This window comes from Xenopus tropicalis, chromosome 10 (assembly GCF_000004195.4).
Source record: "Xenopus tropicalis strain Nigerian chromosome 10, UCB_Xtro_10.0, whole genome shotgun sequence".
Taxonomy (NCBI): Eukaryota; Metazoa; Chordata; class Amphibia; order Anura; family Pipidae; genus Xenopus; species Xenopus tropicalis.
The window spans coordinates 6,634,888-6,650,623 of NC_030686.2; the positions used below are offsets into that span (position 1 = coordinate 6,634,888).

Here is a 15,736-nt window from a genome sequence, read left to right on the forward strand (position 1 = left end):
TCAATGTTGACTACTCCAGGCCTATTAAACTACTTATTCTCCCTGTCAACTACCCCATTTTACTTCCCCCTGGAGCTCAGAGTAATGGTACCTCCCTGCCAAATAGAACTACAAACACAGACTTCTATCTCCTAAGTCTGAGCTTTCAGAAGGAGCCAGCGCTACACATTAGAACTGCTTTCAGCTAACCTATTGTTTCTCCTACTCCCATGTAACTGGAGGAGTCCCAAGCCGGACTTGGATTTCTTACTATTGAGTGCTATTCTGATACCTACTGGGAGCTGCTATCTTGCTCCCTTCCCATTGTTCTGCTGATCGGCTGCTGGGGGTGAGGGGGGGGGATATCACTCCAAATTGCAGCACAGCAGTAAAGTGTGAGGGAAGTTTATCAGAGCATTTTTGTGTTATTTGGGGAGCATTAGGACCCAGTCACATGGGTGGAAGGGAGGAGAGTGGTACTGTTAGTAATTCATACCCGGTGGTGCACAGTAAGGTGCTGAATAGCAGGAGATGTCGGCTACTCTATAAGCTGTGTGAGTGTGTTTGGGAGGGAGTACGGGCCGAGGAGCAGCACTCACTCTCTCACTCACCCCTGCACTTACACTCACACACTGTATGTTCCACACACATTGGCACCGCTCCTGTGAGAACTGGGAACAGCTCATAAGTAACTTTTATCTATGTATAAAGCACTGACAGGGTTGGGAAGGAGCTTCTATTATGTTATAGTATGTTATAGACTGGCCTATTCCTAGCCACTTTGCAATTGGTCTTCATTAATTATTTTTTATAGTTTTTGCCTTCCTCTTCTACATCTTTCCAACTTTAAAACAGTGACCCTGGCAGCCAAAACCTATTGCTCTATGAGCTTGTAACTTGATTATTCTTTGTATTCCTTATGTTTCTATTTAGCCCCTCTCCTAATCATATTCCTGTCTCTCATTTAAACCACTGCCTGGTTACTAAGGTAAACAAGACCCTAGCAACCAGAGAGCTGCTGAAATTCCAAACTGAACAGCTGCTGAACAAAAAGCTAAATAACTGAAAAACCACAAAAAATATCAAATGAAAACTGCGAGTTGTCTCAGAATCTCAACGTCTGTGTCTTTCTTAAAGGTAATGTAAAGGTGAATAACCCCTTTAAAGGGGTGGTTCGCATTTAAGTTAACTTTAGTATGTTGAGAAATGGCCAATTCAAAGCAACTTTTCAGTTGGTCTTCATTATTTAGTTTTCATAGTATTTGAATTCTTCTCTTTCCAGATTTCCCCCCCCCGGCAGCCAAAAAATGATTGCTCTGTGAGGCTCCAGTTTTATTGTTACTTTTTTACTTTTTATTACTTATTTTACTATTCAGTCCCTCTCCTATTCATATACCAGCCTCTCATTCAAAGCAATCCCTGGTTGCTCAGGTAATTCGGACCCTAGCAACCAGATAGCCGCTGACTCCAAACTGGAGAACAGCAAATCAAAATTAGAAATAATTAAAAAACTACAGCTAATACAAAATGAAGACCAATTGAAATTATCTCAGAATATCACTCTCTACATCATACTAGTTGAACAACCCCTTTATAGTGCAGAAGATATTTATTGCCCCATATAGGGGTCCATATGAACCAGACAGGCTGTTTATTTTGTGCAATTGGGCATATTTCACTATGGCTACAGGAGGCTAAGCCTCCCCAAACCTGCCTGACACTTTAATAAAAATAAAAATCCCTGACTGACTGCAGATTCTACTGTAAACAGCGCAGTGAGGGCAGTGGGAAAGACCTTTCCATTCCTGCAGGTCCAATACTGTGGTAATCAGCTTTCTGCTTACAGCTTCTCCAATCAGAGCGCAGCTCTTTTTACAGACAGTACAATCTACCAATCAAGCGTAGAGAAGTAGGTGGAGGCGTTTACAGGAACTGAAGGCACTTGGAAAGTGAAAACGTATTAAACCTGTGGGCAGGGGCATCCAATTCAATGCCCAGGTGGGTTCCTAAAGTACAAACCCGCTGATGTACAGGTTTGGGATACTTTTAGGAGCCTCCGCAGGTTTGTACTATGAAAACTAGCCAATGTTTTGTTTTCCCTATTGTACCTGATGTCCCTCTCCCAGTGCATGTTGGGTAATGTAGTTTGTATTAAACAATACGCCTATATCCAAGGTTAATGTAAAACTACATTACCCAGCATGCAATGGGTCTGTGTAGAAAGAAGCTCCCTTTTCTACTCTACTTTGCTGCTGTTTCTAACCCCTCAGTCCCAACCTGCCTGCATTACGGCTTCCTGCTCTTTATGGTATGAGATTGTACTATGTACAGTGATGGGGGGGCTGCCATTTGTTACTTTATGCAGTTGGTCCTTATAACTCTCAGAATCTCTTAAGTTTTCTGAGAGTTGTAGTTAAACACACCCACATGTATGTCTATCCACTTCTGCTGTAACTTATGCCTTCTTTTATCTTTTAGATTTTCATTCACGGTGGATATTGGAAAATTAGACCTGGCAACCCTGCCTGTAAGGTTTTACCTGCGCTCCTCACTGACTGGATCCTTGCCTCTCCCACAGGTACTGTATAGCTTCTGGGGGCTGATTATCTGGTTGCTAGGATCTAAATTACCTTAGCAACCAGGCAGTGGTTTGAATGAGAGGTTGGAATATGAATAGGACAGGATCTAAATAGAAAAATATGGTATTCAAAGCAACAATAAAACTGTAACTCACAGAGCAATAGTTTTTGGCCCCCATTTGAAAGCTGAAGGGGTTAGTAGAAGAAGGCACATCATTAAAAAATGATAAAAAAATAAATAATGAAGACCAATTGAAAGGTTGCTTAGCATTGACCATGATATAAAAAACTAAAAGTTACCTTAAAGGGGAACCACCCATTTAAGCTACATTACCTAGGTCTCCATGATTCAACCTTCCATCAGAACCAACGCAAACCAACCAGTTTTTAGCCTACAGCACATATAATAAAGCCCCCAAAAATCACCCTTTCATCATGGATGGGTGGGTAACGGACAAAAAAGGGACAGTTGTGGTTCCGGGGGCCCATAAGTGCAATGAATTAGATACAGGGCTGCCGGGGGTATCGTTTGGGCCAAGGGATGAACTGATGAGTATTGCCTTTCCTCTCCTATTAGGATGCTAGTGGCCGTCTCCCTGTTCCTAACGTTATTCCTGGGGGCTTTGGGGTGCATCCTCTTGGTTCTCCCATGGAAGAGTTGGGCTGCACATAAGCGCTTGGTCCGGTTCTGGCGCTGGAGATGCCTCCGAGCCCTATCCAGAGCGGAGCAGCGGCACAAGTTGGAGAAGGACACAGCAGATGCTGAAAGGATACAGGAGAAGGTGCTGCTGGGAATCTTAGGGGGGCTGAAAGAGACAGACTATGGGCAGAAGCACCACTTCCGAGACCTGACAGGTACATGTCTGACACTCTCTATAAAGAGATCCCATTATTCATTTTCCTTTAAAGGACAACTAAAGCCAAACAAATGATTCAGCTATTCATAGGGCTTATTGATGTAGCCCAGAGATACAGCATTTACTAATTCCGGTTAGTGATGTGCAGGCCGGCCCGATGCCCGTGGGACCCGTGGGATGGGCGGTTTCGGCCCGACCTCGGCACATCACTTGTGGGTCGCGGGAGGGTTCGGGTTGAGCTCTTCCGCTTGCTCTGCCCCCCCCCCCCCACAACCTAAAGCTGCCGGTATGCGTTTTCTGGCTTCGCAGAGCAGTCGTTTTTTGGCTGCCGGGGTCATTTGAAAGCTGGAAAGAGTCAGAAGAGAAAAAGCAAATAATTCAAAAACTATAACCAGTAAAAAATGAAGACCAATTGAAAAAGAATAGACCAGTCTGTAGCATACTTACCTGAAAATCATCCAGATATCTATTGGACAGGTTTAAAAATCCTGTCAGGGCAGGGGCTGCATTGGCTCCTATTATGATTCCATCGTTGGCCAATATTGGCCAAAAATCTTTAAGTTGTGTTTCTTCTCAATAGATGTCTCCTCCTTCCGGAAGCTGCACCCACTGACTGGTTACCATGACTACAAAGACTGCATTCAGCAGATATTGGAGGGAGCAGAGAATATCCTTGTGCCGGGAAAGCCAATCGCATTAGTGGCAACAGCGGGTACATCCGGGGCCCCTCGCACAGTGCCAGTCACAGCCCACAGTGCAGCCGAGCGCTTCCAGCAGGTACCGACATGGCAGCACTAAGTCTGGGTCAGATACAGGGAGAGGGGGGGTGCAGTTGTGCCCCATAAAATCTTCTTCTGTAAGGGGGCCCAGTTGCGCTGCAACAAGTTACACATATTGCATAAGATAAGCATAAAGTTACGGCAAAACTTACGCAGTTTGCGTAACTTCCACAAAAACTGTTTGGAAAACGACGTAACTTGTCTAGAAACTTCTGTAACTTACGTAGGAAACAAAAGCCAATGCAGAGAAGCTTTGCAGGGACAAACCCCACTGCCCCCCCAATGAGTTAATAACTGAAGGGAAACCCCCACTGCCCCCCAATGAGTTAATAACTGCAGCAGATCACCCCCTTTTATATGGAGGTCAGCCTCTGCCCTGCCCATTTCCAACCCGCCCCTATCCCCTCCCCAAGTGACATCATATCCTGCTCTCATCCTAAAGCCCAGTATTAATGGCAAAAAAGGTGGCAACCCTGTCTCTAATGAACAATATAAATCTCAGCCTGAAAAGTAGTAATTGCAAAACCATGAATCTTGCCAGGCAAAATGGCAGAATAGAGTTAATTGCATGTAGAGAAAATGAAAAGCAAAGGACAGACCCCTGCGGTACCCCCCTAACTACTCTTTGTATCTCTTTAGGGAGCCATGGTGTCCCTGGAAGTCATTCACAGCACTTTCCCTGGAGCGCTGGAGAAGGTGGCCAGGTTCTCCGTCCCACCGAGTATTTGCCATTCCAAATCCGGCATTCCCATTGGTCCATACCCCTCGGTAGCTTCCTATACGGAGCAGCTCTACACCCCTGACGTCCCTAGTGATCCCAAAATGGCCGCCTATGGCCTCTTGTACATTCAGCTGCTCTTTGCCTTAAAGGAGCCCGGCCTGACCTCCCTGGAGACCAGCTTTGCTTGGCTCCTACTCAGAGTATTTTCCATCCTGGAGACCCAGTGGGAGACTCTTGTGAAGGACATAATGCAAGGCCGGATCAGCCCGGATCTGGAGCTTCCCCAGGACGTCAGAAAGCAGATTGAGGATAATTTGTTAGCGGAGCCCAGGCGCGCCAGGGAGCTTCACGCTCAGTGTGAGAAAGGCTTTCTGGGCATCGCTAAGAGGATATGGCCCCGGCTGCAAGTGGCAATTACAGTGTGCTCAGGCGGCAGTGAGTTGGACTGGCAGTTACTTAGAGATGTGCCGTGTCAGGGAGTTACCCTTTATTCTCCTTTATACTGTGCAGCAGAGGGTAAGTGTTTGGGCTTTATTTGTAAAAACCAGGCACAGAGTACTGGGGGCTCCCACCGGGGGGTTTTGGCACAAGTGTATGTAGGGTTGGCACCTTTGCCTATGGCTAAACCTGAACAAAGGGGGCGGGGCTGATGGCATCAGGGGTGGGGCAGTGATGCCGGGGGGTGGGCATGATAATGTCAGGGGTGGGCCTGATGATATTGGGTGGGGTTATGATGCCGGGGCGGGGTTATTACATCACTTAAGGTCCCCATACACGGGCCGATAGTAGCTGCCAATATGGGCCCCTTGGACTGATTCGGCAGCTTATCGGCCTGTGTAGGGTCAGAAACGAGGGGCCTGACCGACCGATATCTGGCCTATAATTGGGCAGATATCGATCGGCCAGGTTAGAAAATTCAGTCGGATCGGGGACCACATTGGCTCGTTGATGCGGTCCCCGAACCGACTGCCCCATTGCCTCCAATATAATTCGATCATTTGCCCCCAGGTGGGGATATCAGGTGAAGATCCGCTCACTTGGCGATCTCGTCAAGCGAGCAAATCTCAACGTGGATGGGGACCTTTAGATGCAATTGGCTGGATTTCTGTTCACAATGTTTTAAACCAGACAGGAGGTTTTGAAAGGACAGTCCATTGAAAAACTGCGGTGTCTGGTTTAAAGTCGGAGAGGTGGCAACCCTACATTCTGCCTTTGGGATCTATTATACAGAAACCATTTTTCCAGAAAGCTAATTTAGAAAAACAATTCCTCATTTTTAACTGATTTGCTTTTTTCTTCATGTCAGGTTTGGACTAGGGGGGTGCAGGGAACAGGGTCCCCCCCCCCCAACGAACACAAAATGTCCCTACGTTTTTATCTTTTGTGTCATTTTTCTCTTGTTAAATCTTTTCATCTTGTTTTTATTGTTACTCTCAGTCAGTGATTTTCGACTCCTTCTTCACAGGGCTGTTTGGGGTGAACATTTCTCCCACTGCTGTGGCCCCTCGCTATGTGTTGTGCCCCCGCTCAGCATTCTTTGAGTTCATCGCCGTCGGAGTCGGGGCGGAAGGATCAGAAGAAACAATATGTTTGCAAGATGTTTGTGCTGAGAAAGCCTATGAGCTGGTTATAACCACCAGAGACGGACTGTGCAGGTAGGGCCAGGGGCTGGGAACCCTCCCAAATTTATTATTACAGAGAAAAGGGAATCATTTAACCATTAAATAAACCCAATAGGGCTGTTCTGCCCCCAATAAGGGGTAATTATATCTTAGTTGGGATCAAGTACAGGTACTGTTTTATTATTACAGAGAAAAGGGAATCATTTAACCATGAAATAAACCCAATAGGGCTGTTCTGCCCCAATAAGGGGTAATTATATCTTAGTTGGGATCAAGTACAGGTACTGTTTTATTATTACAGAGAAAAGGGAATCATTTAACCATGAAATAAACCCAATAGGGCTGTTCTGCCCCCAATAAGGGGTAATTATATCTTAGTTGGGATCAAGTACAGGTACTGTTTTATTATTACAGAGAAAAGGGAATCATTTAACCATGAAATAAACCCAATAGGGCTGTTCTGCCCCCAATAAGGGGTAATTATATCTTAGTTGGGATCAAGTACAGGTACTGTTTTATTATTACAGAGAAAAGGGGAATCATTTAAACATGAAATAAACCCAATAGGATTGTTGCTTTTAATTGAGTCTATGGGAGATGGCCTTCCTGTAATTCGGAACTTTCTGGATAATGGGTTTCTGTAACATATCCCATTCCCAGAGCTGGATTTCTCTCTCTGTTGCTAGCACCCCTTCCAGCCACTTGCACCCGTCCCCCCACTGCTGGCACCCCCTCTCACCCACCTGCGGGTGCCTCCTGCCGCCACAGCAGGAAGGCAATGTGCAGATTAGGAATTTAGTCACTTAGGTAATTAGTCACTTCTGATTATATGTATGTATTGTGTATATAGTGAATAAAGTACCCCCTATTGTAGAATATAGGGATATTATAAGTCCCCGAGGGGTTCCTTATAATATATAGTGAATAAAGTGCCCCCTATTGTAACATATAGGGATATAATAAGTCCCCGAGGGGTTCCTTATAATATATAGTGAATAAAGTACCCCCTATTGTAACATATAGGGATATTATAAGCCCCTGAGGAGTTCCTTATAATATATAGTGAATAAAGTGCCCCCTATTGTAACATATAGGGATATTATAAGCCCCCGAGGAGTTCCTTATAATATATAGTGAATAAAGTACCCCCTATTGTAACATATAGGGATATTATAAGCCCCAGAGGAGTTCCTTATAATATATTGTGAATAAAGTGCCCCCTATTGTAACATATAGGGATATTATAAGTCCCCGAGGAGTTCCTTATAATATATAGTGAATAAAGTGCCCCCTATTGTAACATATAGGGATATTATAAGCCCCCGAGGGGTTCCTTATAATATATAGTGAATAAAGTGCCCCCTATTGTAACATATAGGGATATTATAAGTCACAGAGGAGTTCCTTATAATATATAGTGAATAAAGTGCCCCCTATTGTAACATATAGGGATATTATAAGTCACAGAGGAGTTCCTTATAATATATAGTGAATAAAGTGCCCCCTATTGTAACATATAGGGATATTATAAGTCACAGAGGAGTTCCTTATAATATATAGTGAATAAAGTGCCCCCTATTGTAACATATAGGGATATTATAAGCCCCCGAGGAGTTCCTTATAATATATAGTGAATAAAGTGCCCCCTATTGTAACATATAGGGATATTATAAGTCACAGAGGAGTTCCTTATAATATATAGTGAATAAAGTGCCCCCTATTGTAACATATAGGGATATTATAAGCCCCCGAGGAGTTCCTTATAATATATAGTGAATAAAGTGCCCCCTATTGTAACATATAGGGATATTATAAGCCCCCGAGGAGTTCCTTATAATATATAGTGAATAAAGTACCCCCTATTGTAACATATAGGGATATTATAAGTCACAGAGGAGTTCCTTATAATATATAGTGAATAAAGTACCCCCTATTGTAACATATAGGGATATTATAAGTCACCAAGGAGTTCCATGACCATTAGGAGGCCGAATGCCGAGTGCTTTTATACAGGCCATGGAACTCCGAGGTGACTTCTAATATCCTCATATTTTACAACAGGGGGTACTTTATTTATTATAATATACAAGTTTCAGTGAGTCATGTGACAGAAATGACATCACTAAGCTCCGTTTATAAGGCTATAATTTACAGTTTGGTCCCATAGGGAAATGACCCAACTGTATATTATATGTGTATATGGTACATGTATATATGGTTACTGCTATAGCAGCATATAAATGTTATGCCCTTTATTCTCTGCCATAGGTACCGACTGGGGGATGTTGTACGAGTTACTGGTTTCCACAACAAAAGCCCCATCGTGGAGTTTCTGTACCGGTAAGTTGCCGAACACTTTCACATTTTAACCAGAATTTTGTTGGTTTAGTTTGAAGATGTATAATGGGCAGTTATTAAATAAAATGAGAAATATGATGTATGTATTAGAGAATTAAGCAGTAGATCAGATAGGGGGTTGTACTCTGAAATATAGAAGTTTTTATGGAAACATTGCATTTCTGTAGGAAAAGCCAGACCTTAAGCGTCCGAGGAGAACAAGTGACAGAAGATGAGTTCTACAGGGTCTTACTGCGCGCTGTGGGGCTGTGGCCTGGGGTCACTCTCATCAACTACTGCTGCGCAGAGAGTGGCATTCTGGGTAAGTCTGTGTCTGCATTAAACTGTCTTATCATTATGGGCAACAGCAAAACCCCGTCTGACCACAGAAAAGCAGCATTTTCCCCCCAAGTACATTCCCTAGCCCCGGCACCTAGTTTATATGCCCTAGAGCCACGTGGAATAGTAACATAGTTTGCTATAATAACCAAAGGTCTGTTAAGCTCAACCTTAAGGTGCCCATACACCTTAAGATCCGCTTGCTTGGCAATGTCGCCAAGCGAGCAGATCTTCTCACGATATCCGCCACCTACGGGTGGGCGATATCGGGGGAATTTAGGCTAATTCAAACGTTTGGCCCTGGTCCCATGTATTCAATATGTCTCCTTCAGTGTCATATAAGCTGATGCCGCAGGGCTGATTATTATGTTCTGATGGTAATGGCACTGATTGTATCAGTCAATTATTCTTCTATTCAGAGGTGTAACAATGCCCAGATTAGTTAATAAAGCCCAATACGTTTAGAATTGATGTAATGGCCCTGCTGTTCCCCATTAATCTCTATTATCCGAGGGGGCAGGGCTGTGTTTTCTCTCCTATCAGTGAAGCTGTTCCCATTAGAATCATGCTAGCTAGGGTCAGAGGGCAGGGATAAAGAAAATATTGAATTGATACAGAGATATGTACCTTATGGATCAAAAGGAATTTAGCCTTAAGTCTCCCTGTACTCACAGTGAAATCATTATTTTCCTGAAATTCACATTAAAGGGGCAGTTCACCTTTAGTATGTCATAGAATGGCCAATTCTAAACAACTTTTCAATTGGTCTTCATTATTTATTTGTTATAGTTTCTTAATTATTTACCTTTCTCTTCTGCCTCTTTGCAGCTTTCAAATGGGGGTCACTGACCCCGGCAGCCAAAACCTATTGCTCTGTGAGGCTCCAGTTTTATTGTTATTGTTACTTTTTATTACTTATCTATATATTTAGGTCATCTATTCATATTCCCATCTCCCATTCAAATAACAGCCTGGTTACTAGGGTAAATAAGACCCTAGCAACCAGAGAGCTACTGAAATAACAAACTGGAAAGCTGCTGAACAAAAGCTATATACTGTAACTGAAAGACCATAAAAAATGAAGACCAATTGCAAATTGTCTTATCAATCTTTTTCATATTAAAAGTTAGTTAAAAGGTGAACAACCCCTTTAAAACAGTGTATATTGCTGGGGATGGGTATCATGTAAAATGTCTTTCCCTGCAGGGCACCTGTCTGGAGGCTCAGACCCTCATTATGAAGTTTTCATTGCAGTGAAGGGGGCCAGAGACCTGTCAGAAGAACAGAGATATAAGGTAGGAACGTGTAACACATTCATTTATAGTTTATGGTCAGTGGAAATCAAGGTTAAAATGGGATTTGGTGGAATAAAAACCGCAGTGTGGGGATTTCACCACTAGATGGCGGTGTGAGTATAAGCCAAATCCCTTTCCATCTAAACTGTCATAATCGTAAATGGTCAGATATTTCTTTTTAGTTCATTTTTTTTTCTTTCTCCTTGGAACAAAAATCTGATTGCCATTACTAATAGATTAGCTACAAGGTAAAGGGTCATTTTCTATTCAAATAAAACTTGCCTAGACTTTATGGGGTTCTTATAAGGCTGCCAGATCATTTGATTTATCAAACCCATTGGCATTTGCCTGGCAAAGCTGTTTGCTTACTGACTGTCTTTATGTCAAGAGAAGTATTAAATTTTTTGGCCAACATTTTTATTAAAGGTGAACTTAACCCAAACACAAGCTTTTTGGGCAACTTTGCAATATACATCAATTGACATTTATGCGTTTTTTCATGATGTTTAATGTAATAATCTTTGGAACAGTTCCCTAAGCCCCACCCCCTGTTCCCTAAGCCCCGCCCCCTGTTCCCCTGCTGGTCTGGCTGACTACTTTGTGACAGTAGCGCTTGTCCCTCAGCCTGCCTCCTCCCAATCCCACAATTCCCTGCTGCACACGTGATGTCAATAAGGAAAGGAACATCCCAGCGCAATGCATTGTGGGTTATGTAGTTCCTGCATGCTGTCTGTAAGATGGGGAGAAGTTGTTACAATGTGTAACATCAGTGTTTTAGTCCCTCCTCCCCTGCCAGGATTACAAATGATGCAGAAAGAGAAGAACAGTTTTGCAGCTGGATTTCAGCATATAAAAATGGTATTTATTCCTACTGTTTGAAGGAACAGATTACAGGGATAGGGATATTAGGGGTTTCTGTGCTGTGTGGGGCTCTTTTGGTTCGGAAGCCGAAGTTCCCCTTTAAAGAAACAGTAAAATAGTATTCATGCGGGTTTTTATTTTTCATTAACTTTCATTTAGACCCAGGAGCAGCCTCTCTGGTTTCTATAAGGCTTTCAGCTTTGTGCAATAATGATAATAATCCAGAATATCCAGAAGACCTGCAGCAACATGTAACAGTGGCTGCTGTAACTGGAATGTGTGTGTGTGGGGGGGGGGGTGCTGGGAGTTCATTAGCACGGGGATAATTGATGGGCTGAGCATGCTGGGAGTTTCTGCCTCCTCGGGCAGTGAATTTGCAGAAACCTAGGGAAATAGCAGAGGTTTGTACTGTACATTCCAAGGGTCCCAGCAAAGCAGTCACAGAGGGAGAATCCATTGTTCCGGGTACAGAGATAATGAGCCCCCCCCCCCCGTACCTGCAGGGCAACTGGTTATCTCAGCTATTTGACTCCTTACTGTCCCGCTATGCAGAAGGCCACACAAGCTACTTCCAAGCCCAAAGCTCCAAAGCCGGAACATTCTGCATTATGTAGTTGGTTGCACCCTGCCGGGCCCTCCTCCCTATCGAGCACCTAAATGAAACGGCTCCTGGTTATGGGTGAATCCTTTCCCAGCAGGCCTTGGGTCCTGACATAGTGATTAGGGTTGACCCACAGCCAATGGAACCACGGGTTTGCCCTTAGGTCAGGGGGGTTAGGGTTAAACCATTGTCAGCATGGAGTAACTATGGAGGAAGAATACCCCATGTCACGGGGGGCATGATTCCTATATAGTGATAGAAACCCCCCCTCAGTCGCTCTTACCTACACCGGGGCAAGCAGGGGGGGCACAATTGATTCAGTGGGTGGAGTCTATGAGTGCTGGGCCCCTCTGAAGATTTTTTGTGGGGGGCCCAATGCATAGTTGTTACACCACTGATTGTGGGTTCGAGTTGGGTGACAGTATTTTCTTCTTCTTTCCAGCGATGAGTGAAATATTCACCATGAGAAAAAAACCTCCCATAGACTCCAATGGCCACAAACAAGTTCCTTTCCTTATTGACATCCCGTGTGCAGCAGGGAATTGTGGGATTGGGAGGAGGCAGGCTGAAGGGAGGCTGAGGGACAGTAAAATGGAACCACTGAAATATGAATAGGGGAGGGGCTGAGTAGAAAGATAAGGAATAAAAAGTAACAATAACAATAAAACGAGCCTCACAGAGCAATAGGTTTTGGCTGCCGGGGTCAGTGACCCCCATAGAAGAGAAAGGCAAATAATTCAAAAGCTATACAAAATAAATAAAATGAAGACCAACTGCAACTTTTCCTGGAATAGGACATTCTAGAATAATCTAAAAGTCAAGTTACAGGAGAGCCTCCCCTTAAACAAACCCAAACCCACTAATAGCTTTTGGTCTTTTTAATGGCATGAAATTGCCCTCAAGAAATAAATACAAGTCTGAGACTTGGGAGGTGTAAAGGGTAAATAGCAGCAGAGCCGATCATGAGATTTAGGAATATGGACTTTCTGGATGACGTTTCTGTATTTCTAATCTATGTTTAAAAGGGCTGCTTCACCTTTTAGTATGTTAGAGAATGTACCATTCCTAGCGACTTTGCAATTGGTCTTCATTATTTATTTATTATAGTTTTTTTTAATTATTTGCCTTCTTTCTTCAACATTTATTCTCTTTCAGGCTACAGTTTTATTGTTATTGTTACTTTTTATTCCTTATCTTTCTAATCAGCCCCTCTCCTATTCATATTCCAGTCTCTGATTGGCACGACTGCCTGGTTGCTAAGGCAAACAAGACCCTAGCAACCAGATAGCTGCTGAAATTGCAAACTGCTCAATAACTGAAAAACCACAAAAAGACCAATTGCAAATTGTCTCAGAATATGACTGTCTACATCATAGTAAATGTTAATTTCAAGGTGAACTACCCTTTGTCTTCTCTAATCCATCGATCGCTCTTACTTTCTTTCCTCTCGTACAGCTGGATCAAGTTCTTCAGGAGCATTTCCCTCTGTACAAGTCCTTCCGATTTAAAGGCAGCATTGGACCGGTCCGTGTTCACCTGACAAGTCCCAAGTCCTTCTATAACCTTCTGGAGCTTAGCTCCTCCCTCTCGGGAGCCCCCCTCCATACTATACAGCCCCCCAGAACGCTACGATACAGGGAGCTGGCTGAAAGTATCCGGAAACAGGTCCTGTCCTGACCGTCCAAGGACCAAAGAGAATGATCTAGAACTTCTCTACTGATTATGATCAAATATTTAGCGACCATTTAGAACTGCGCAGTTACAGTTTGAGCAGTTTGTCCTTTATTGGCCATGACTGCTGCTTTTTTATATTAATAGAGACATATAAATTCAGATACTAAATGAGATTTCAGATGCTTTGCCGAAATAATCATATGGCTAAATAAGCAAAATGTGCATTACATTACCCAGCAGGATGGATCTAGAACCTCCAGTATAGCAGGTTCTATATCAGGTTCCAGATATTTCTCTAGGGTAGTGCTTTTTGTATATAGACATGCAATTAACCAATATATCACATGTATACGGGCTGGATTATGTAAAAAAAAAAAATATATATATATATATATATTATGTCAAAATAATGTCACAGGGAGAAGTCCGTGGAACCCAATGGATACAATGGATACACAGTCCCTACTACGCAGCATTCAGGCCCGGCTCTAGGGAATGTAGCAGCCAATTGGGCATCAGTAGAGGATGTGCCCGGGGCCATTAAAGAAGATTTTTATAGTGCTGGAGAATTAGTGATCGCTTATAAGGAAAATGCTATGGTAACATGTAGGAAAGAGGTCTTGGAAGTGTTAGAAGGGGCTGTGGGTGTTGCAGGTAGCAGAGCCGTGATAGTGAGAGGGGTATAGAGACAAGCAATAGGGGATAGAGTGACAGAATAGGGCTCATTTATATCCACCCTTTTCTCTGTAATAATAAAACAGTACCTGTACTTGATCCCAACTAAGATATAATTACCCCTTATTGGGGCAGAACAATCCTATTGGGTTTATTTCATGGTTAAATGATTCCCTTTTCTCTGTAATAATAAAACAGTACCTGTACTTGATCCCAACTAAGATATAATTACCCCTTATTGGGGGCAGAACAGCCCTATTGGGTTTATTTCATGGTTAAATGATTCCCTTTTCTCTGTAATAATAAAACAGTACCTGTACTTGATCCCAACTAAGATATAATTACCCCTTATTGGGGCAGAACAGCCCTATTGGGTTTATTTAATGGTTAAATGATTCCCTTTTCTCTGTAATAATAAAACAGTACCTGTACTTGATCCCAACTAAGATATAATTACCCCTTATTGGGGGCAGAACAGCCCTATTGGGTTTATTTCATGGTTAAATGATTCCCTTTTCTCTGTAATAATAAAACAGTACCTGTACTTGATCCCAACTAAGATATAATTACCCCTTATTGGGGGCAGAACAGCCCTATTGGGTTTATTTCATGGTTAAATGATTCCCTTTTCTCTGTAATAATAAAACAGTACCTGTACTTGATCCCAACTAAGATATAATTACCCCTTATTGGGGCAGAACAGCCCTATTGGGTTTATTTAATGGTTAAATGATTCCCTTTTCTCTGTAATAATAAAACAGTACCTGTACTTGATCCCAACTAAGATATAATTACCCCTTATTGAGGGCAGAACAGCCCTATTGGGTTTATTTCATGGTTAAATGATTCCCTTTTCTCTGTAATAATAAAACAGTACCTGTACTTGATCCCAACTAAGATATAATTACCCCTTATTGGGGCAGAACAGCCCTATTGGGTTTATTTCATGGTTAAATGTTTTTTTAGTAGACAAAGTATAGAGATCCAACTTATAGAAGGACCCCTTATCAGGTCCCAAGTATTCTGGATAGCAGGTCCCATACCGGTATATGTACAGCTGGGTACCCCTATAGGTGGAACCAAATAGCCCTGTACTTACTGGGTGTTGCCTTGTTCCTTTTTCAGAACTTCTAAATGTAAAACTAATGAGTTTATTTATTAATTTTTGAGTTTGTAAATTGGAGAGGTTTTTGTTTTTTTTAATTCAAATAAACGCGCATTTAAAAAAAAAAAAACAAAAAACTAGACTGTTTGCTTATTAGTGATACATGGGGGGGGGTAACTTACAGACACAAATAGGCAAATATAATGCTGTAGGTCACATGTATATATAAATTACATATGGAAGCTGCACAGCAGGTATGTTCATAATTAACCTTTTCCATGCTGGCTTGGTTTGACCTGTGTTGTTAATAAG

At 42.7% G+C, this 15,736-nt stretch overlaps 1 protein-coding gene across 3 annotated transcripts; it reads left to right on the top strand.

Moving 5' to 3' along the window:
- Positions 1–1,834: 1,834 nt before the first annotated feature.
- On the top strand, positions 1,835–14,022 carry ghdc (GH3 domain containing). Of its 3 annotated transcripts, none has more exons than XM_004918713.4 (10): positions 1,835–2,041; positions 2,458–2,557; positions 3,136–3,413; positions 3,996–4,192; positions 4,834–5,431; positions 6,381–6,570; positions 8,806–8,877; positions 9,063–9,196; positions 10,420–10,508; positions 13,426–14,022. In XM_004918713.4, exons 3-10 carry the CDS (start codon positions 3,137–3,139, stop codon positions 13,645–13,647), a joined length of 1,779 nt encoding a protein of 592 aa, XP_004918770.1. In that variant the 5' UTR covers positions 1,835–2,041; positions 2,458–2,557; position 3,136; the 3' UTR covers positions 13,648–14,022. The 3 variants fall into 3 exon arrangements, with proteins under 3 accessions (XP_004918770.1, XP_004918771.1, XP_002942362.1); XM_004918714.4 differs by having other exon boundaries at positions 1,835–1,977; XM_002942316.5 differs by lacking the exon at positions 1,835–2,041 and adding an exon at positions 2,166–2,287.
- The last annotated feature ends 1,714 nt before the right edge of the window (positions 14,023–15,736 follow it).